The sequence below is a fragment of the Empidonax traillii genome, unplaced genomic scaffold (genome assembly GCF_003031625.1).
Source record: "Empidonax traillii isolate 1590-97213 ecotype Southwest subspecies unplaced genomic scaffold, ASM303162v1 scaffold846:size362177, whole genome shotgun sequence".
NCBI classification, from domain to species: Eukaryota; Metazoa; Chordata; class Aves; order Passeriformes; family Tyrannidae; genus Empidonax; species Empidonax traillii.
This window is the reverse complement of record NW_020956039.1, coordinates 179187-200252: the sequence shown is the minus strand read 5'-3', so window position 1 is coordinate 200252 and position 21066 is coordinate 179187. Positions and strand designations below refer to the sequence as shown.

General features: G+C 36.3%; 1 protein-coding gene across 16 annotated transcripts in view; it reads left to right on the top strand.

The window, feature by feature from the left end:
- PPFIA2 (PTPRF interacting protein alpha 2) overlaps positions 1-21066 on the top strand; it is a 310694-nt gene that overhangs the window by 154996 nt on the left and 134632 nt on the right. For 8 of the 16 annotated variants that reach the window (XM_027902159.1, XM_027902153.1, XM_027902152.1 and 5 more), the window contains one exon: positions 6142-6204. The exons of the other annotated variants lie outside the window; for them this stretch is intronic. In XM_027902159.1, coding sequence (XP_027757960.1) covers positions 6142-6204 — 63 coding nt within the window. The remainder of the gene's footprint in view (positions 1-6141; positions 6205-21066) is intronic. 16 annotated transcript variants of the gene reach the window in all.

Here is a 21066-nt window from a genome sequence, read left to right as displayed (position 1 = left end):
ATGAGGTTATAGTTATAAAAGTGGTACCAGTTATTCCTTGTTGTTTGCTCACACTCATGCAGGATAACTGTGTCTACAGCCTAGGCAGAGCAGAATGTCTCTCAGCAGTGCAAGAAGGTGCTGCCTTCTGCGCTCATCCAGGGGCACGTTTCCTTCTGCCTCATCCTGCTTCCAGGTGATCAGTGGGCAACTTGGCTGTCTGAAGGAGATTTGACGTTTTGGTACATGGTTTCAGGGAAATGAGGGAAATATGCATTACTACAAAATAAACTATGATTCACTGCCCTGTTTTTTTCTCAGTGTAGAAATCTGAGGATTAGAACAGGAACAGATTCTGAATAGGCTTCACCTGACTTTTACGGGGCAATCAAAGCTGTGTGCTGCTGTAGAAAATTATTTAGCCATGGGATTGTAGTCATATACAGTAAGAATGAGACTATAGGATGCAAAGTTTTAAAATTAGAGCAAGCATGACTAATTGAATGTTTTCAGAATTTTGAATTAGTTTTGCCTTTGACAAAACTCTGATCCATGTCCTGGTTTTGAGATTTCTCTCTCACTATGAGATTTATGAGATTTCTGAAACCTGCGTAGGATCCTCAGGTGTGCTCAGGCTCTATCTAACCTGGATCTGTCAGCAGGTCTGATCTCCAGGGACAATGTGCCCATTTCAGCATCAGTCCTAACACACCTTCCTAAACTATGTTTGTCTTACTTCAGGGCAGTATCTACACATGTGATATACACATGTGTGAATTCCTATAGCTTCCTTCCCCACAACCTGAGCATTGATGAGAAGAGAGATTAGTATTGTAGGCTGGGGATAGGTCTGGCAGCTCGTTGATTACAGGAGCAGGATTTCAGGAAGTGCTGTAAAACACTGTGTCTTTCGTTATTTTCCTTTTTTTTTTTTAATTGTTCTTTTTCATTCTCTTTAACTTCCTTCCTTCCTTCCTTCCTTCCTTCCTTCCTTCCTTCCTTCCTTCCTTCCTTCCTTCCTTCCTTCCTTCCTTCCTTCTTTTCAGTGCTAGTCATCAATAAAATGACTTGGAACTGAACCTGGAACATAAATATCATACTGTTCATGCTTCATTAGACAGAAAAAAAGAGTACTCAGCATGATTTCCACAGACCTAGTTTGCAAACTAATCAGCATAACATTCCAACATGTTCATATAGTTTCATATTTTTACACAATATCAAATTTCATAAAGGACATTAAGGTGCTGGAGCATTTCCCAATAAGGGCAACAAAGCTGGGTCTGGAGCACAAGTCTGATGAGGGAGCTGGGATTGTTTAGCCTGGAGAAAAGGAGGCTTGAAGGGAACTTTATTGCTCTCTACAACTACCTGAAAGGAGGTTGTAGCCAGGTGGGGGTCAGTCTCTTCTGCCATGTTTCTAGTGATGAGAGGAAATGACCTTAAGTTGCCATCCCTGGAGTGGTTCTGAATAGATATTAAAAGATTTTTTTTCACTGAAAGAGTGATTAGACATTGAAATAAGTTGCCCAGGGAGGTAGTGGAGTCACCATCTCTGGAAGTGCTTAAGAGGCATCTGGATGTAGCACTTGGGTATATGATTTAGGGGTGATGGTTGGACTAGATGATCTTGAGGTCTCTTCCAACCTTGATGATTTTGTGATTCTTTGTTCTCTGTGCTTGCAATAAAAAAACATAACTTGTAGTCTGAAAGACTTTATGTGGAGGAAACTTGGACAATTAGGCAAGGAAATATTTTCCTTTTTTGACTAAGAACTATTCAGACACTTCCTTTCTAGGTTCTTTTTATTAACTAAATTTTTAATGATGGAATACATGCCTGAATTATTTCTGTGCCTCAGTACAGCCGAAAGACATGGTCTTGAGATGTTTTAATGGCTATATGAACTCAAACTGCTTCTGTGATCACTGTTCTGAATGTTTATTTGTTATAATAAATTTCTCCTATGAGAATAATGTAAATATTTTATTCTGTAAATGTAAGATTTTATTTTAACTATGATGATTTTCTGCATTCACATCTTTAAATATTTTGAAAGAGATTAATTACAGAATAATTGGAAAGTTCAGTCAGTGTGATGCAAGTTAACAAATAAATATGAATCTTATTTTCTCTTTAAAATGCTCTCCTAATGAAGTTTTATCTCGCCTTATTATGTCACAGAGCAGTACTGTGGCGAGTCTGCCATACAAACTGCAAGGTCTGTCTTTCTACATATTTGGTTTCAAAGAATAGATCTTGCCAATTCCTATATGTAGGTTTAACTCTGCAGTGATAAGTAGGTCCCTGGACTTCGGTGGGAGTAATCCCATGGACAAAGTTAAGTGTGTACAGGTCAATGTACATACTAGAGAGCTACTATTGATATAGATGGCTGTAGAGGGTGGTTTCTGTTACTTCTTTTTACTTTTTTTTCTACAGACTATCATCGTGAAGCATATAAAATATATTAATTTATGTATAGTCTGTGTGCATATATATGTGCAAATATTGCTCTGAGGGAGGCTCTTCTTTTTTTTTCCTGAGAGTAGGATTATAATTATTTTCTATTAAGTAGGTTCCACTTGTCAGAAACCTAAATTATAGAAGTCAAAAAGAACTGGGGAAGATTCTGGGTTTCTTCAGGTATTTTCAGTTATCTTCAGTTATCTTCAGTTAAATTTATTCAGTTAATATCTTTGAATTTTTTAATAGCTTTTGATAGAATTCTATATAAAACCTGAATTTCTCTTTTATTACCTGTCCTTATTTTTTACATGGCCATGAAATTAGAGCTGTAATGCTCACATCATAACTGAGTGCAGAAGTTCCTGCTTTATCAGAGCTTTGACTTGCTAAGAAAGTTTGAATTATAATGATGTTGGTATTTAGGAAAATATGGCTTGTTTCACATGACCTGGACAGCAAGATCACTTGAAAGCCCAGTGTAACTAGTCGGTTAAAATTGCAGTTGCTACATGTTGTAAGCTCAGGAATATCAGTGTTGGACTTCATGAATTTTCACCTATTTCTCATCGGTTAATTTACAGATTTAGCTAAAACTTGTAGTGCTTCCACAGAAACTTGAAATTATAGTCTCATATACTCTTTGTCACTATTTCCATCTAGTTTTGAAACGCAGGCCAGTTTGGTGCATATGTGGGCCATTATTTGTGATTATTCTCTGATGCAGTCTTGGGAACTCTAGGAGTTTAGTTTGGCTACTCATGCATCTAGAGGGAATTTTGTAAGTGATGCAATTTCTGGAAATGCTTTCAGATGTATCACAGTCTCACACAAGGCTTTTCTATGTAGAAACCCAAAGAGACAAGAAGGAGACTGTAGACATTTTTGAGTCTATCATTAGGATTCACCTTGAGGATCTGCCCCTCCTGTATGTGGTTCATGGGAAATAATAGCTGAAGCTCTCATCCCAAGCAAGAACATATGCATGTTCTAGAGATTCATTTTCAGAATTTTCTCTCCCTGTTAACCCTGTTTTCTCCTCTGATAAATTTTAATGCACACACATTTTATGAAGGAGAAAGTCCAAACTGTAATAAAAAGCTTCATTAATATTAGGTCTAATAGATTAGAGTTACTAAGGTACAAAGTACTAAGTTGATGATATATTATTAGGTATATTCCTGAGTGGAATAAATATTTTATCAATGTGTGTGAGATGGGAATTGCTGCAGTACTTACACTGCATAACTTTCATAGATTTTTTATCTCAAATGATTGCAAGTAAATCTTCATGACAATACAATGTATTTGCCTCAACATACATAGTTTGAAGACAAACAATTTTAAAAGTAATGCACAAATATTTAACTTTTTATTGAATATTTTTCTTTTGTCTTCTCTTACACTTGACACTTCAGGTATTAGAAGTCCAGTTGGATAGGAAATTATCATAGCTATAAGGAAATAGCCTTACAGCATTGAAATATTAGGGATCTCTCATTTCCAAATATGTACAGATCCCATGGTAGGCCTGAAGAGAACTGAATTAATTAGAATTCAGTATAATGGAATTCAATAAAATTAATTTTATACCTTTTGTCACTAAGTCTCTAATCACAATTTTACAAGAGGAAAGAGGGGGAAAATTGTTTACAAGAAAATTTGAAAAATTAGGCTAAAGTTGTTCAGAGAATATTGCTGTTAACAGTGACAGACAGCAAAGATTAATCAATTAATAGAGCTCAGATGCAGCAGTCAAAAGTATACAGTAGATCTACGGTTTTACACATAAGTGCAAAATTATCAAAAAACATAATCTATGAGACATACAAAAATTAAAATGTGCAAAAATTTGTGATTATTTACACATTAATCCAGATGCATTTGTCTCAACACTTTTTTATTAGTTTTGTGTATTTATATAAACACTGAGATGAAATTTAAGAAGCATTAAACCGCTATTAAATAAAGATGCATGAGATTGAATGCATAAAGTTTATAATGTGTGTGTTTCTTGTGCTGAAGTATTGTTTATTTAAAAACAGTGCCATGCTGACATACAGGCTGTATTTTCCTTACAAAATTCTGGAGCAATGTTGGTATTAGAGATACATCTAAACATGATACATGAACTGACTATGAAGTTGCCTTGCATGGAAATGTTTTTTTCAAGGTGAAGTGAAATGAAATCTCCTTTAAGGAGAAAAAACATAACAAAAAAAACACCAAAAAACCAAAACCAACCAACCAAAAACCCAAGAACCACCACCCCCAACAATAAAAAAAATCATTATAAAAATATTTTAAAATATTTAAGAGTGTAAAGCTAAACAAGGGAAATCTGACAGAAGCAAGTTAAGAACTTGTCAGCATACATAGAGAATTTTACTTAAAATTCAAAATTTACTCTTTTTATGTGACTGATTGCATCGTTCTTCTCTAAAACATTGAGAGTTTAAAACTTTCAAATATTTAAAAACTGTTATAAATCACAATGTGAAGATCATGGGAAATATGTGGCTTGTAGATGCATAGACATGGATCCATGCCTGTGACTTTTGTTAAATATATTACTAATGTGTAAATTTTTGTTATCTGAGAAAGTAAGCCGTAATATAGTCAGGCTTAACTTCCTCACAAATTAAAACAGCAAATTCATTATAAAACACATCTTGTAATATGTTTTATTTTCCGTATGTTATGTTGTACTATTAAAAATACTTGAGCAAAAATATACCGTATTTTTGTCTGGTGTAAATACCAGGTTTACTCTACTGAATTGGTTAAAAGTCACAGAAATAAAACTTAGGTCAGTATTTGCTTTGAGAAATGATGAAGCTCAACTATAATTAGCATGAACATTGTATGTATTGTTACATATGGTCTCAACAACAGAAATAAGTTGTTTAAAGATTTAGTCTAGAACTGTTGGATTTTGCATCTGGAACTTTTTGAAAATTGCTGCTGTTAGTTTCTTCTGAAGTAAATGTTGAAATCTGAAGAAATATCATCTGTTCAGATTACCTACAGACAAGGTCTTTCTAAAGAAGAATCTTATATGCTGGACTCTGCAAAAATAAACAAGTCATGAAAAAAGAGGAAAAATAGCATTCAGTGCTAAAATAAATTCTTCAGATAGCTGAAGGGACTTCTAGATTTTTAAATGAATATAGCTTCTTTCCTACTATTTTTCCCCTCTTATGATTTTTTGGTGCAACTAAGAAGTGTGAGACAGCATGATAAAATCATCAATTTAATAGGCAAATTGTGCATAATAAGTTAATTTCCTTTGATGTCTTTCCATAAGACGTTTTCCTACTTTCGTTAAACCTCACAAACAGGTAATTGTCTTTCTTTATGTATAGACATCAGATTAAAGTCAGCCATGGAGCTGTGATTATTTCTCCATACCTTTCTGACTGTTTGACAGTACTTCAGACTCCACTTCTGTCAATGCAGTGCAGAACACAAAAGTGAGTTACTATTTGGTTGTTCTCATTACCTCATGAACCAGGAGATGTAACAATACTTTCAATTTCTTTATGTGAATTCCAGTTGAGCCGCATTAGTGTTCTCTTAGATCAGCTTGTTTGAGTGATAGCATTCATCTGTTGGTATGGTGTAATATAAAAATACTGTAGCACTGTACAAAATTCTGTTCCATTCAGCAGAATCTCTGTTGCCCCCTTTTTCAGATGACGGTTGCTGCTGGTACGAGCATTGAGAATAACATTCAAAGGACCATATCCTGCCCTAATGTATGTTCAAAATATCTTGGTTTTTTGCATAATTTAAATGTGAAGCCTCCTTACATGAATTTGATATTTTGTCGCCCACAGAAGCTTGTGCATCTCGAGGTTACTTCACATTATATATTTCAGGTTCAATGAATATTGTACTACAAGTGAGGTCTCAGCCTACCAAAATTACAAAATTACTGTCTATGCGGTTTGATCGTGCAGCTAAATAAAGATAATGATAATATATTCATAGTTCCTTCTCCATTTACCTTGCTTCCCAGCCATCTCAATGCTCCTGTCAGTTGAAATCTAGAACAGCAATAGACAAAATGAGAAAAGCAGTGAGAGGCTATATTTATTCTACATAATCTTGTTTTAAATTGGGCTTTGATAGAAAGATGTGTAATAATAAATTGGAAAGGAAGATAATTTCATTTTTCTTGTTTAGACAAATACGTACCATGACTTAAAATAGAAGGCTGTAGGAGTTACTATTGCTTATGAAAGGTAGAATAATAATTGTATCCGTTTAACAAAAGAAGCAAATTATTCACTTGTAGTATAATAGGTCATTTATCTTTTTTTACCAAAACTATGCAGATAATAGAAAGCTGTTGGTCCAAAATCGAACTCTTATACATTAATGGGGAAACATGAATGAAAATTGGTATGTATCACAGAAAAAAGAAACTATTTTATAGAACTTATTTTTTATCATGTAATGTGTTTAATAATTTCTTTTTCAGCTATAGATTATCATGTTTATAGGGGAACTAGTAGAAGGAATTCTGGATAAATATTTCCATCATCTTAAGTTCTTTCAAGATATAACAAATAATCAAAGTACAAGCACAATCTAGTTAAAGTAGGTAATAGCAAAAAGAAAAAAACACTGTGATTTATTATTGGCAAGAAGTGAATTTGTCCTCCCTGTTCTGGAAAGTTTGTGCTCTTAAGAGAACAAAGAGAAATTCTTTATACTGCATTCTTAGAAGATACTGCATTCTTAGAAGATACTGCATTCTTAGAAGATACTGCATACTATTTGAATCACTATGGAATGATTCTGAATAAATTCCTTCAATAGACCAATGTTATAAATTCTTGGCTGTGATTTGCAGTGTTCGATTTCCTATATAAAGGAAAAACACTTCTTCAATATATAATGTATGAATAATCTCCAATGTCTTCTGGATTTTCAACATGACTTTACCCTCTCCAATACAATTGTAGTATTCCAGTCTGCAGTTGTACCATTTTTAATGGAAAATAGTAATTGAAAGATATAACAGAATTGCTGAGCATGGAAAAATGCACTATTTCCATTTAATTATAGAACTCCATGTGTTGTGGGTTTGCTCTGGGCCAATTTTCTCTCACCCCCCACACAACTCCTATAAGTTGAGAGAAGATTTATGCAGACAAAAGAGATCTAATGTGGGGAGAATAGTATTAAGATTTATTACTAGAAAGATAAAAACTAAACTATATATACAACAATTCTAACCAGGCAAAAGTGCTAAGAATTTACAGAAATACCCCTCCGCCTTGTATCAGTTCAGGAGGAGAAGCAGTCTCTTTTCCATTTCCCGAGCTACAGGTCTTTTAAATAATTTTGCAGCATTTGAAAGTTTTTCTTTTATGATCTTTAGGATGACAGCTCCGAATTGTCGCAGCTGGAGCTATCTTTCTCTCTCTCTCTCTCTCTCTCTCTTCTATGTCAACCTCAGGGTTGGTCTTATCCCCTCCTGGGCTAAGACCAGAGGCTGGGGGGTTACCCAAGACCTGTGGGGTCTTCCATGGACTGCAAGGGTACACTTGCCTTACCATGTCTTCCCACAGATACAAGGGATAATGGCTTTTGAGTCCAACCCTGTTTCTTGTGGGGTCCCTCCTCGTGAGAGACAGTCCTTGATGGACCTCTCTAGCGTGAGTCCACCTTCAGGCAACAGTTCTTCCATTCTCTTCTGTCCCTCAGGGTCACAAATTCAGCTGCACCAGCATGGATCCCTCACTGGGATCACAAGATCCTACCCGAGCCACCTTGTTCCAGCATAGGTCTCTCCCTCCACAGGCTACAGGTCTCCAGCAGGACTCTTTTCATCTTAGGCCTCCTACGGAGTCACATCTTCTTCATGCGCTCCTTGGCTCTGACGTGGGCTCCTTCATGAGCTGCAGAGGGGGGGTCTCTGCTCCCAACAGTCTGCCACAGGTGGCAGGGGTTTTTTAGTTTTCAGTCTCTTCCCTGCTGAAGGGAGAGAGAGAGGAGGGAGAAAAGGAGCCCCCTCCTTTCGGGCTTCTCTTCTCTCTCCTCCAGCTGTCAGCTTTGACCTTGAAGGCTGCACTATCTCTCTGCCTGAAATTCCTTCTGCAGCAGTTTTTTTCTCTACTCTGTTACAGGAGAGAAGTGGGCCTGGTACCCCTTGCCCAGGCCACACTTGGCCCATGGTTGGGGGGCAGACGCTCAGGCCCAACAGGGCCAGCTTCTACACTGGCTCTCCTATTTTTCTTCTGCCCCACAACCCTTCTCTTCCGTTTTCTTAAATATGTAATTGTCAGAGGCGTTACTAAAATTTTCGGTTGGCTTTGCTCCAGAAATCCACCTGGAAAAACTATTTTCAGCCCCAGGGGGTGGCTGGTCGGCAAACCCACGACACCATGCTTCAAAATTGTTTGGGATCTTTAAGCTTGTTTTCATCTTTTGGAAAGTACATTAAGACAGGTGCTTTCTTAAAAAAATGGAATAAAATTTCCTTGAAAAGAAATGCATCAATCTCGACAAGAAAGGGCATAAAACTTGGAACTCCTTAAATGCTCTTCTAACTACATCTCCTGATTTTCCTGTCTTAATGTTGAATTCAATGTTTTTGTCTCTGCTCTAGAGATGGTGTAAGCTAGAGTTGGTCTTACTTCTTGGCTCTCTGAAGGTATCAGTATTTCTTCATTGACTAAAAAGATGACCTAAAAAGCCATCTTGACTTAGATACCCTGCTTGTAGGTGATTGAAATTACATAATACAAACCCTGTTTTCCCTATTTAAGATGGTTTTAGGATAAGACTAACCTCACCTGACTGTAGTCTCCTAAAAATCTGTAGTTCAGTTGAGCTATGATGCAGCCACTTTCATCAAAGAAAATAAGGTATACCATCTGAAGAAACATTCCCTCTTAAGATAGCTTGGATGGAGGTGCCTTTTTCTCTCAGCTTAAGCAGTGGGTTAGGTGAATTGAATATCTTAACCTAGGCATCAGAGACCATTTTCAAAGCTGAAACTTGGAAAAAAATATGTAATTCCTGTGTAAGTAACAGCGGAAAATCTTGCAATCCAGTTAAAAGGCTAGGCTTTCATGTTTCCCCTGAAACTTCTCCATGAACTAAAATGAATTCTTAAATTCTTTAATAAAAATTGTTAGTTCTCACTTCTTTTACAAATGCATAAAAAATAAAAACTTTCGTGTTTAAAACTACTTTTAATTTCTTTCCAAAGGGGAAAATAGCACAGTTTAGTTGTGAAGGGCGTGAAACAAGCTTTTACCATCATTACTTGCTTATACCCTAAGTCTTTGTCAAGTTATGAGGTTATGAGGCCTTACTTTTAGGTGCTCCCTTTATAAGTAGGTGCAAACAACCAAATTCTTAACTCTATCAATAAGGAGATACAGTATTTGTTCTGTTTTGGACTTCCAAACAATTGTCATTGATAGTTTATTGTATGCAGATGATTTTTTGTACTTTAATTCCTCAAGTTTCTTTTCATTTTTATCAGATTGTTAGGGCACTAGAAAAAGTTGCCCAGAGAAGTTGTGGATACCCCATCCCTATGGGGTTCAAGGCCAAGTTGGAGGGGACGTTAAGCAACCTGGTCTAGTGGAAAGTGCCCTTGTCTGTGGCAGGGGATTGGAACTGGATGACCTTTAAGACCCTTTCCAGCCCAAACCATTCCATTATTTTCTGATTTTTCAATTCGTAATTAATAATAACCAAACATTCTGTTAATTACAAAAGAATCCTGTTCAGAAATATAATGCCTATCAACATCTATATGATATCCAAATGCACAAAGCCTTCAGCAAGAGCAAGAAGTGGAAATCTGCACTCAGCCTTTCACTGAGCATATTGCAGGGAGGACAGAAAGGGAAGGAAGTTCTCTGTACATCTTCTCTTGGCACAAGATCTTCCTGGGTCACGGTAACAGTTGCAAAAGCATATTCAGCTTCAGTTCAGAGAAATAGTGTAATTGAAAAGAGTAATTCAAAACTTGGTGAATAATTACAAAGGGTTTTATCCATTCCTAAATTCCCTAGTTTCCTGATAATTGGAAAACTGTTTATGTAGCTATTCGTTACTGAGTAAAACCCTTCCTCTTAGACTTTTTCCTCAGTATACTTCTATATTATGATTCATTGTCTTTATGTTAATTTTAAAAAAATTACTAAAGGAACAACCTAATGTAATTTGTCATAGAGCAGAAACAAAATTAATTACATAATTAATTTTATTCCATTGAGTTCCAACACCACAGTTACCTGTTTTAATAATGGGCATTAAGCTTGTCAAATCTACAGCTAAAACTGTTTGAATACATGGTAAATTTTCAATCATTGGGGTACATTATTCTGAAATGTTTTCTAGTTTCTTGTAATTACTGTGAATTGCATAACTTTGTACTTCTGACTATTGTAAAAGAGACAAATTTAGAGGATGACCTCCTAAGAACAAAATTTTCAGTCAGTATCTATTGCACTGGTTCAGCATTGTCATTACATGGAATTAATTATACACTTGTAATTAACTATGAAACTCAGTTATTTAGTCAAAAAGGCACAGTACATTTAGTTTGGCCTTTCTGGCTCTTAATCTCAGACCTAAAATATATTTCTAGAAATGTTCATCTAGAAGTAATATTTGAAATGCTAAAACTATAAAGAAAACATAGAGTAGATTGCTCATGAGACATATATTCTAAAATATTAGAAATTGCTTTATTAAGCCTGAGTAACTCCTCTTAGTGTTATTAATAGCAAATGTAAGCAGGTTTTTAAAAATAAAGGATGCATAGTATGTCATTTTGCTTCCTGAAAATACAATACAAGGCTTGCAATAAAGCTAAAACTCACGGAGAAACTGCTGTGTGTTCAAAATTGAGAATCCTGATATTATGGTGTTTTCAAGGTACAATTTTGTGGACAGTTTCCCACATATGAAAACCTCTAATTTGTATGCTTAGTGAAGTTTATGCCTTCACCATTATAGGCTTAAATTTACCTTTATTCCCACATCAACTTTCTGTTTCTTGTTTCTTATAAAGTGTTTGCGCAGCAGACGCTGAGTGGAGAAATTGATATTACATACACTAGCAATACTCTATTGCAGGTTATTCTCTTCTGTACTGTTTAGTGGGATAATAACTGCTATGTTTGCTTCCTTTTGTACAAGATACCCCAAATCATGACCCACTTACTCACTCTATCTATCTATCTATCTATCTATCTATCTATCTATCTATCTATCTATCTATCTACCTATCTATTTATGTATCATCATTTGTATTTTTAATAGATAGGTCTTTAAATAATCACTACAATTACTATATACTTTGTAAACACCATTTCTTGATAAGAAGTAATATTTGTAGATGTACATGTGCATTGTGATCTGTCTGGTTGAACATTACTGATGGACATAGAGTAACTTAGACAGAATGATCTACAATACTTTGATATCTCAATGCCATTGCTTGATGACAGGGAACAGTGCAAGCTAATGGTCAGGACAAAGACAGGAAATTTTGTGTGCAGATCCAGTTGCCATGGCTGCTGACCTTGAGCTTCTGAAATATGGCAGTATTAATATTCCTTTTCTTTACAGCTCTTTAAAGTCCACAGTGAAAATGTAAACAGCAAAATACAAAAGTCAGTGGTGGCAGATATTAAACATGCTGTGTTTCTTCATTCAAAATAGAACTTCAGGATGTGTTTTTGTAAAATAAAATTGTGCTACAAAATAAATGAAAACACACTTCACTGCATATAACTGAAAACTGCACTTGATTAAAATTAAATAATTAAACACAATGCATTTTGTTATTGCCCCATCAGCTATAACAATACTCTTATATGAAAAGACCACATTTGTTTTATCTAAAGAGATATATACCTTCAGGAATTCTTCATTGAGCTAGGCAGAAGTTTTAGAGTAAGTACTTTGAAATGCATGGTTTTTTTGAATTCCATCATATAAGCATAAATTTAAGCTTAATGTGCTTAAAATTTTAACATTTTTTTTATTATTTTTTGGCTTTAGACAAGATGTAGAGCATATCTATAGACATCTATAGGAGCTCTGTAGGAAAACCTCATTTTGTTTATATTTTGTCAAACTCAGCAGTTATGCAGCATCTTATAATATTGGTGGTTTTCATTTATCAGCTGTCTTAATTCTTTACACTACATCAAGAGGGTTACATAAAGGAGAGGAGAGAAAGCTTTGGTAATACACAGATGCCTTAAAATATCAGCATATTTATTTTTCTCCTATATTAGAATGAAACTGTACTTCCAATGCTTTACATTTATTTTTATATCAAAGATTAAATCCTGCTTGTTTTTGTAAGTTTGTTCATATGAATAAGCTGAGGATGTCTTTTCTTTAAATTTTAGACAAATGCCTTTATTCTGAATCAGAAACAATTTTTTCTATGCTCGGAGCATTTCACTACACATAGGAAGAAAAATTTAGAAGCCTAAACAAACTTCCAGCCTTCCTCAGACTGATAAAGCTGCACGAGTGTTCAGCTCAACTCTTTCAGCTCTTTTTCAACATTTGTGGGAATCAGGGATTTACCAGACAGTGACCTATTGCTTGAAGCTACAAACACATTTTTTCTGATCACCTGACCTTTTCAAGCTTCAGATACTCTTGGCACAGATGTCTTACTTACGTCTGTGAAAGGAAAAATACTCCTCTCCTTTGTCAAGCTTTTACCCAGACTCCAGAGTTCAAAGTCTTCAGGATTTACTTTGTTCACAAATAAACTTGCAAAGTGAAAAGTAATTTGGATTTGCGCTCACTGCCAGTAACAGTGTAGCCCTGTATTTTCAGTGTAATACTAATATTCTGGCCCTCATCTCCCATTTCCCTTCCACAGGACCAGCAAATCTCACTGTGCAGTCCAAATTTCTGCTTCTGCTCCAGACCTTGTGACAGGCAATGAGCTGGTAGATCTGCTGCCTGGCCAGCTGTGCTGAGTGTGTTAAATCATGAGACAGAAAGAGATAGCACCAATGCTTTGCAGCTGGGGAGATGTACCACTGGCAAATGTGTGCCCTGGCAATAGTGTGGTGTCCCGGTCCTCAAATATGTGGCTGCTCACTCATGGTAATGCTGTTATGTGCATAGAATCAGTGTCCTGGCATAGCTTTGCAAGCATTCCAACACTTTCCCATGGCATTTGAACTGACACAGGCCAAATGCATTGATTTGAGAAATTGAAAATTGAAAAATGGAAATCAGGAACCTGGAGCAGTAGTAGTAGTGCTTGCAAGAATTTGCAAGAAACAATTCTCAGATGATATCTAAGTTTGAAACCTTTTTAATTTTAATTTTTATATATGTGCTGGGCATTCCACATGGGTAGCTCCGCTTTCAGTGACAGTATGGTGATTTGTAGGTGCTTATCTCTTGCATCCTGGGAGAAGAAAAAATATTAAAATCAGTACATCAGTATCATGATGAAAGGTATTATATGAAAAAAGTCTAGATTGTGTTCACTAGGTGTTAGTAGGCAGCTTTACTGAGCAGATCCACTGGAGGACTATGAAGATAGGCATCCCTCTCTCAGTGGCCCACTGAGAGGCTTAGTCATTGCTGTGGGTTGACCTTGGCCAGTAGCCATATGTTCACCCGGTGGCTTCCTTATTCCCCCTCTTCAGCAGGACAGGGGGAGAAAATAGGATGAGAAAGCTCATAGGTGAAGACAGAGATGGGGAGATCACATACCAGTTACCACGCAGGCAAAGTAGACTTGAATTAGAGAAAATGAGTTTAATTTATTGCTGATTAAAATAGGTTTGGATGGTGGGAAACAAAGAAAAAATAATTAAAATAACACCTACACACTTTTTCCCAGGCTCAACTTGACTCCTTGACTCTGAACTCCTCCAGCCTCCCACTCTGAGTGGCACAGGAGATTGGAGAACGGGGATTAGGGGCAACCCGTAATAGCTCCTCTTGACAGCTTGTTTTCCCTCCTGTGTTTCTCTGCTGTGGTGTGGGGTTTTCCACGGGTTGCAGTGTGGACAGCTGCTCCAGTGCCTGGAGCACCACCTCCTCCTCCTCTTCCTTCTCTAACTTTGATGTCCACACCACATTTCTCATTCCCTTTCCCCTTACCTCCCTCCTCCTTTGACTGTTTGTGGGTCTGTGCAGCTCTCCATCGCCAGCACCTGGGCAACAGTGCCCAGAACACCTGGGCAGCTGTGCTCTGAGCACACCGCACACACATGGAGCTGCAAACAGGGCTGAGTGCTGAGATGAAAATATCCAGCTTTCAGACCTCTCTCTCTGAGTCACCATCTGCAAGACCAAATGAAGAAAAGTTCATCATCAGAGGCTTTCTCCCTCTTCTGTGTACACCACATCTAAAAACAGCTTCCATGTTACTTCAAGAAAGGAGCTGAGAAGCTTAAGTGTCATCTTATGTTTTCTTCTAGAATTCCTCCCTGACTTTCTGCTTTTTTGTTTGTTTGTTTGTTTGCTCGTTTGATTTCCCCTTTGCTTCTGAGACACATCTTCTGTAAGGAGGCTTTCAAGCCACAGAAGGAAGATCTAGACTTGGAAGGAACTATGCTTTGGGGAGAAGAGCAGATTTTCATTGGTTTGGTAACATTTTTCCTCTGTATTATTATTGAGAAAAATCTTAGCCCTACCATCAGAAAACAGGTGGGACAAAATCTTTCTATGTCAGAGATTTAACATGTAGTTTTGTAGAGAGCAATGATGTTTCTAAGCACTTCTCTTTACTACTGTTCTGGAATTTGCATTTGTCTCAGAAAAGAGGAATACAGAAGAGCCACCAGCTGTTAATGCCTGAGAAATAACTCATTTGGCAAAAGGCAGTTGGCAAAATCCTTTGAAAGAATAAAAGAACATCATCCATCCCAGGGTGTGTGAAAAATAAATCAGATCAGATTCAGTTTATTTCTGTTTGAAAATATGCTGTGTTTGCAGTGAACAGCTTTTGCTTAGTAAGGCTAGGAGGCTTTCTTTCTTGCTGTTGTGACACCTTTGCTGAAACCAAGAAAAAGCAAAGGAGGAAGCTCTCCCTGTGCAAAGGGGGAAAGTTCCTTGACTAGAACAAGCTAACAATTAAATTGAACAGGGAAGCCAAGGACTGGAAGGGGGGGAAATAATGATGAGTCCTTAGCGTGGAGTCTGGAAGCAGGTGGAGGATCAGAGACACCAGTGGGAACAGGGGCTGGTGGCTCTGGGGGAGGGACATGAGCTGAGACGGATGAGAAGAATGAAGGAAGTTTCAATGGCACAGTTCTCCCAACTGAAAAGACAGATGCCAAATTTTACGGTAAAGATGTCTCAGAGAGGATGAAAGTGGGACAGGGGTGCCCTGTCATAAGTTATCCTGACTTTCAACATACAAAACTATGAATGACAGTATAATAGGTGGCACTTGTGATGTCTGGACATTTCTACTTCTAATTCTCTATTCAGCCCAGATTCTATGCTCTATATAAGGCATATCTAACATGCTAATGAGAAAATTATAAATTCCACTTTATTTTTGGGAATTTTATAGAGGTCGTATTACCAAATATACCTGTAAACTCCTTAGACGTATGGATTAGTTCTAAGTCAGTGAAATAATCAATGTTGCACCAAGCTATATATTGCACTTAATTAAATATTTTAAGAGAAAGGCCCTAACTGTTAGTTCAACCACTCAACATGGTAAGAGTTCGGCTTGTAGACAACAATAATCCTGCTACTGGTTCCTAAATAACCCTCTTGTACTCTTCTAATATAGCCCTTATACTGTATTTTTATATATACATATATATATACACACACAGATGCATTACATTTTGAGTAGTGCATAGAAAGTTCTTTGTAATTGTTTCTCTAGCCAATAGTTCTGGTTTATTAAATTGCTAATAGTTGTCTGCTAGAAGAAGAAACAGACATGCCCTGAGAAAGAAAAGGAATTATTTCAAAGGTCAGGATTACTTAAGCACTTATTTCATGCTTACAGCAGATTGGAGTTAAAAATAATTGGAAAGCATACTGATATTGCAAGTGACAGATCAGAGGAAAAAGCTTACACCAGAGATTATTTTCTGAGTTTCCTCAGTGCCTCAAGGATGTCACTGGCTTGAAAATGCACAAATACTTTATAAAATAATGATGGAATATAATACTAAGGCAAGGATTAAACTTGATTTCAGTTTCCCAAAGGAAATGCCAGGGAGGAAGTTTATACTGTTAGAACCGTAAACGCTGTATTTCAACTACAACATACTTATTTTCTTTGAGCTGTAATGACAGTCCATTTAAAGAAATTGATTAAGAAAAGCACTTCTTTCAATTTTGCATCTAAATTTTCATGCTGCTGCAATATAAATTAGTTTATGTTTGCAAAAAGACAGAAGTAGGAATATGATCCTTCTGTAGAGTTTGAATTTTGCTTGACCTTTGAATTACACCATTGCTCTTTCATTCATATGTAGTAAGCCTATTAAAGGTTACTTGGGTAGTGATACAATGAATTTTGCAACTCTCTTATTTTTCTGATTAAATTGTAGATGCCTTTTAATATAGGTAAATAAAACAAGGGAAAAAAAAACAAACAAAAAACCCACAAAAAAACTCCAGAAAAAAACGGAACTAAAACAAAACAAAAAAACACTAGAAGAGAAAAACCTTTAGGAAAGTTTGTCATCCCTCAGTTGGTTTTGTTTGATCTTTCTTATATCTACTTTTTTATGTATTTAAAGTATTTATTTTTCATCTAGGTATGTCCAACTTTCAGATGAGATGTTTTAGAGATCAAACAATATCAAATTATTAGCATCAACTGGCTTCTTATTCCATTACTCCCTGTCTTCTATTTTATGTAGTAAAAGGCATAATTACACAGTGAGGCATAATTATAGGGTAAGAAAGAAATGTGAAGACACAGATGATTGGAAAGAAGATAAATATTTAATAATTGAACATAAAGAACCAAAAGAAACATATTTTGGGACAAGTGAGAAGAAAGGAACCTTATGAAGATATTTCAAGCAAAGCATCCTGTGATCTGCTAAGCATATGAAACTTTCTCTCTCTTAAATATGTACTTTTCTATGTGAATAGATTACTCCCAAGACAAATAATAAATAAATTTTACTACCATGACTTCTTGATTTGGACACATATTGAGCTACTTCATGGCTTTATTTTTCACGCAATTAGACATAATGCAAATTGAAGGCACTCAAAGGGAAAGGAAGCACAGAACAGTTTCTTCTTATTATTCTATCCTGTGATGTAGGGATTCCTAGTCTTTTGTTAAATCTGTCTCCAGGAACATTGCAGTAGTGAAGGACAAACCTGACTCTTAAGCCAGTGCTACACCATGGAGGTTCCCTGTGACTGGAGGGGATTGTCTGTAGCTGTAAACTGCTAGAATGGTCTCAGCATGATTTATTCCCAGGACAACTAGCTCTCACCCAAAGCAACTCTCAGGTTTAGATTTGGAGCTGTCATGAGACAACAACTAAGCTATCTACCTCTGTCTATTGAGCAAGCAATACTGAGGAGTTTGCCAGTAGTTACCCTGTTTTGAAAACTGAGGAAGTCTAATTAGTGTAGGTTTGGTCAGAGCATATGATTTTGCCTTTACTCTAGAAGTGTATCGAGTTTCCACTTGCAGCTCTTGGTGGGCTGTAGAAGAATGTTCTGCAGTTGCCCGGGTCTCTAAACACAAACAGACATGGCTAATTCTCATGACAATCAGAAAGCCCATGTGCCTTGCAATAATATATTTGTTCTTATATTCTTCACTGCAATTTTAAAATGCAATTCTTTTACTGAAGTGTTACGCATATTTTTAATAATTGACATGTCATTCCATTGTAGAAGATTACTGAAATCTGGTTAAATTTCTTATCCTGGATTCTTTTGATTTGATCCCCCCCCTCCCAACCACACTTATAATACTGGTAGATATTGTTTGCATATCTTAGTTTTATTCCCATCAGTTTCAGTTACTGTTCATATCTTTGGCATTTTTTTGTTTGCTTCTTTCCTGCTTGCAGTTTAATGCACTTTTTAAAGCTGCTTCATTTTGCTAAAAAAACTCCTTACTGTTAATGAGGAAGAGGAGGAACGTATTTCCTGTGTTTATACTCTCCATGTTATTTTGACATAAAGTTGAATATGGCCTATGTTGCTGGTCCACAGCTCTGTAAAGGAAGAGGTATCAATCAAAGCACTGAAGGAGAGCAAACACAGTACAGAATAAAGACTCAGCAAGCTCTAGATTCTACTGTATGAAAGTATATCATTGAACTCTCCCCTGGGATTGCTATTTGTTTGTCAAAGCAGGTGGCTGTGATGTCTGTCTTTTCCCATTCCAGTTGATTTGTCAGGAAAATTGATTATGCATTATGTAGCTGAAGCCAATTATCTGTCATGTTTTCATGTTGTCTCTGACTTGTCCCTCTGAATTTACTGCCTCTTTTTTTATACTGTTTGTAAGTTCTTTTGGAGAGAAAACATATCTTTCTCTGCTGTCATACCACAGAGCAGAATAAAATACTAGCCTTTGAGGTAGGATTTCTAGTGCAATTTTGTAACAATTATTTAATGCAAAATAGATTGTTGTTTGCATGAAGTGCTATAGTGTAAGAACAGAAGGGAAAGTTCCATTACTTTCACTTGGATTAACCAGAGACAATGTTCAGTATATTTACCTCAATGAGAAAGTCTTTCCAAGTATCGTACTGCTCATGGCAAAACTTTTCCAAGCTCCTTATGGATTGGATGATAGAACTGGGTTTCCTAATATTTTAAAATTACACAAAAATGCCAGCTTTGTATGTCAAGTTTTGGTAGTTTAGATCTTCTCACTTCAAAAGAAGTTGGATTTTGAAACCTAATTTTTGAGATAGACATCTGAAGTCAGACTCCAAAGTTAGACTCCAAAGTCAGGATAGAGGAATCCCAGATGTATATGTTGATAGTTCCATCCCAGAGGAGGAATCTCCTTGAATCTAGGTATCAAGATGCAGATTACTTACTGGAACTAAAAGTTCCTAAAATTGTAGGCATTCCTGGGATCTAGTTTAGCAAAATTTACAGTGAGGGGATAGCTTTCCAATGGGGTTAGCCATGCCCCATTAAGAGGTCGGATGGAAACTATGTCTGATGACGCACCTTTCTCATCTTGGTCCCAGCATGAATTTTTTTCTGTAATGAAAATAGTGCAGTAGATGCTAGAAATGTTGCCACTTGGTACTTTTAAGCTATATGACAGTACTGCTACCATAAAAGCATATTTCAACTCAACAGAAATTCAGTTCAGTTCATGGAAAAAGCTTTTGAATTCATTCATATATTGTTACTCCTAAGAGGTTTGCCAATGCATTTGAGACATCTGGGAACATTTTGCAGTCCCTTGGAACAGTAGTTTTATTCAGATGCTTTGAAACTCTATCCATAGTGTGATCCCATGTTCTGTGCTTTTAGTAGAGACCCAACATAAACCAACATTCTCCACTCCTGCCTACATAATATCATCAGTTTCTAAAGAAGTGAAGAAATCTGAGAGAAATGCTGAATTTCAACTATTGAGTTTTCAGAATATCAGAGGCAAGTTCTTTTAGATACTACATATGAGGAAGATTTACTGTTTAGCACCAAATTTACCTGTTTGAAGATATTTGACATTATCTGGGATTTTATTTTAGAAAAGTGATACAGCAATATTCTGAGATCACAATGCAAACACAGTATAGCAATCACACAGAGAAATCATATAATGGACACAATTCCCATTACCATTCTGGTAATAGGTAGAAGTCAGTTCAAAGCTCTTGCTCTCTTCTGAGTCACTTTTGCTCTTTGCTCAGTATTTGTAACTGTTGGGTTGAGCCACACATACAGCTCCCCCATGCTGGTCTGTCTGGCACAGGAGTATGATGGTTTCTATTGATTATTTTAGAGAAGTACATTTGCATAACTAGTCGACCCTCAGCTGATGCAGCCATTTGTCTACAATGAAGGTCATGCACTGGTCCCCTTGGTGTTGAGGTAAGTTCAGCTTCCTATGTGATAAATGTGTCTACTTCTGGAATTCTTTCTGGAGCTTCTTGGGTTCATCATCCTTACGTGTCTTCTTTGAGCATTATTTTATGGCAGAGGTTTGTTGATTGATTGATCACACAGAATTGGCAATATTGCAAATTACAGCAAATAGTCATGGAAGAACAAAAAGAAAATGTTAAGCAGTTTGTATGTGCATCTCTCCCTTTTTCCATAACAAGTCCAGATGACCATATTCAGATAACAAAGCTGAAGTTTGTAAAATTCACCTTCTTGATTCAAGTCTTCTAGAAAAGAGTAGTCCTAATATGGACATTCATCAGTAGATAAATGAAAATACAATAACACACAGAGAAAAGGTGAAGATGACATCATTCATATAAATAATTCCTTCCACTACATCATTAATTCTCTGATAACCAAAGCAAAGGTTTTAAATGGCTTTAAATGTTTTATAAAGATATCTATGAAATACCGTCCAGTTATTACAGAGGAGGTATTTATGGAATAATTAAAAAAAATAAAACTTTTAATTTGTATTTAAAATTTAAGTTACACAT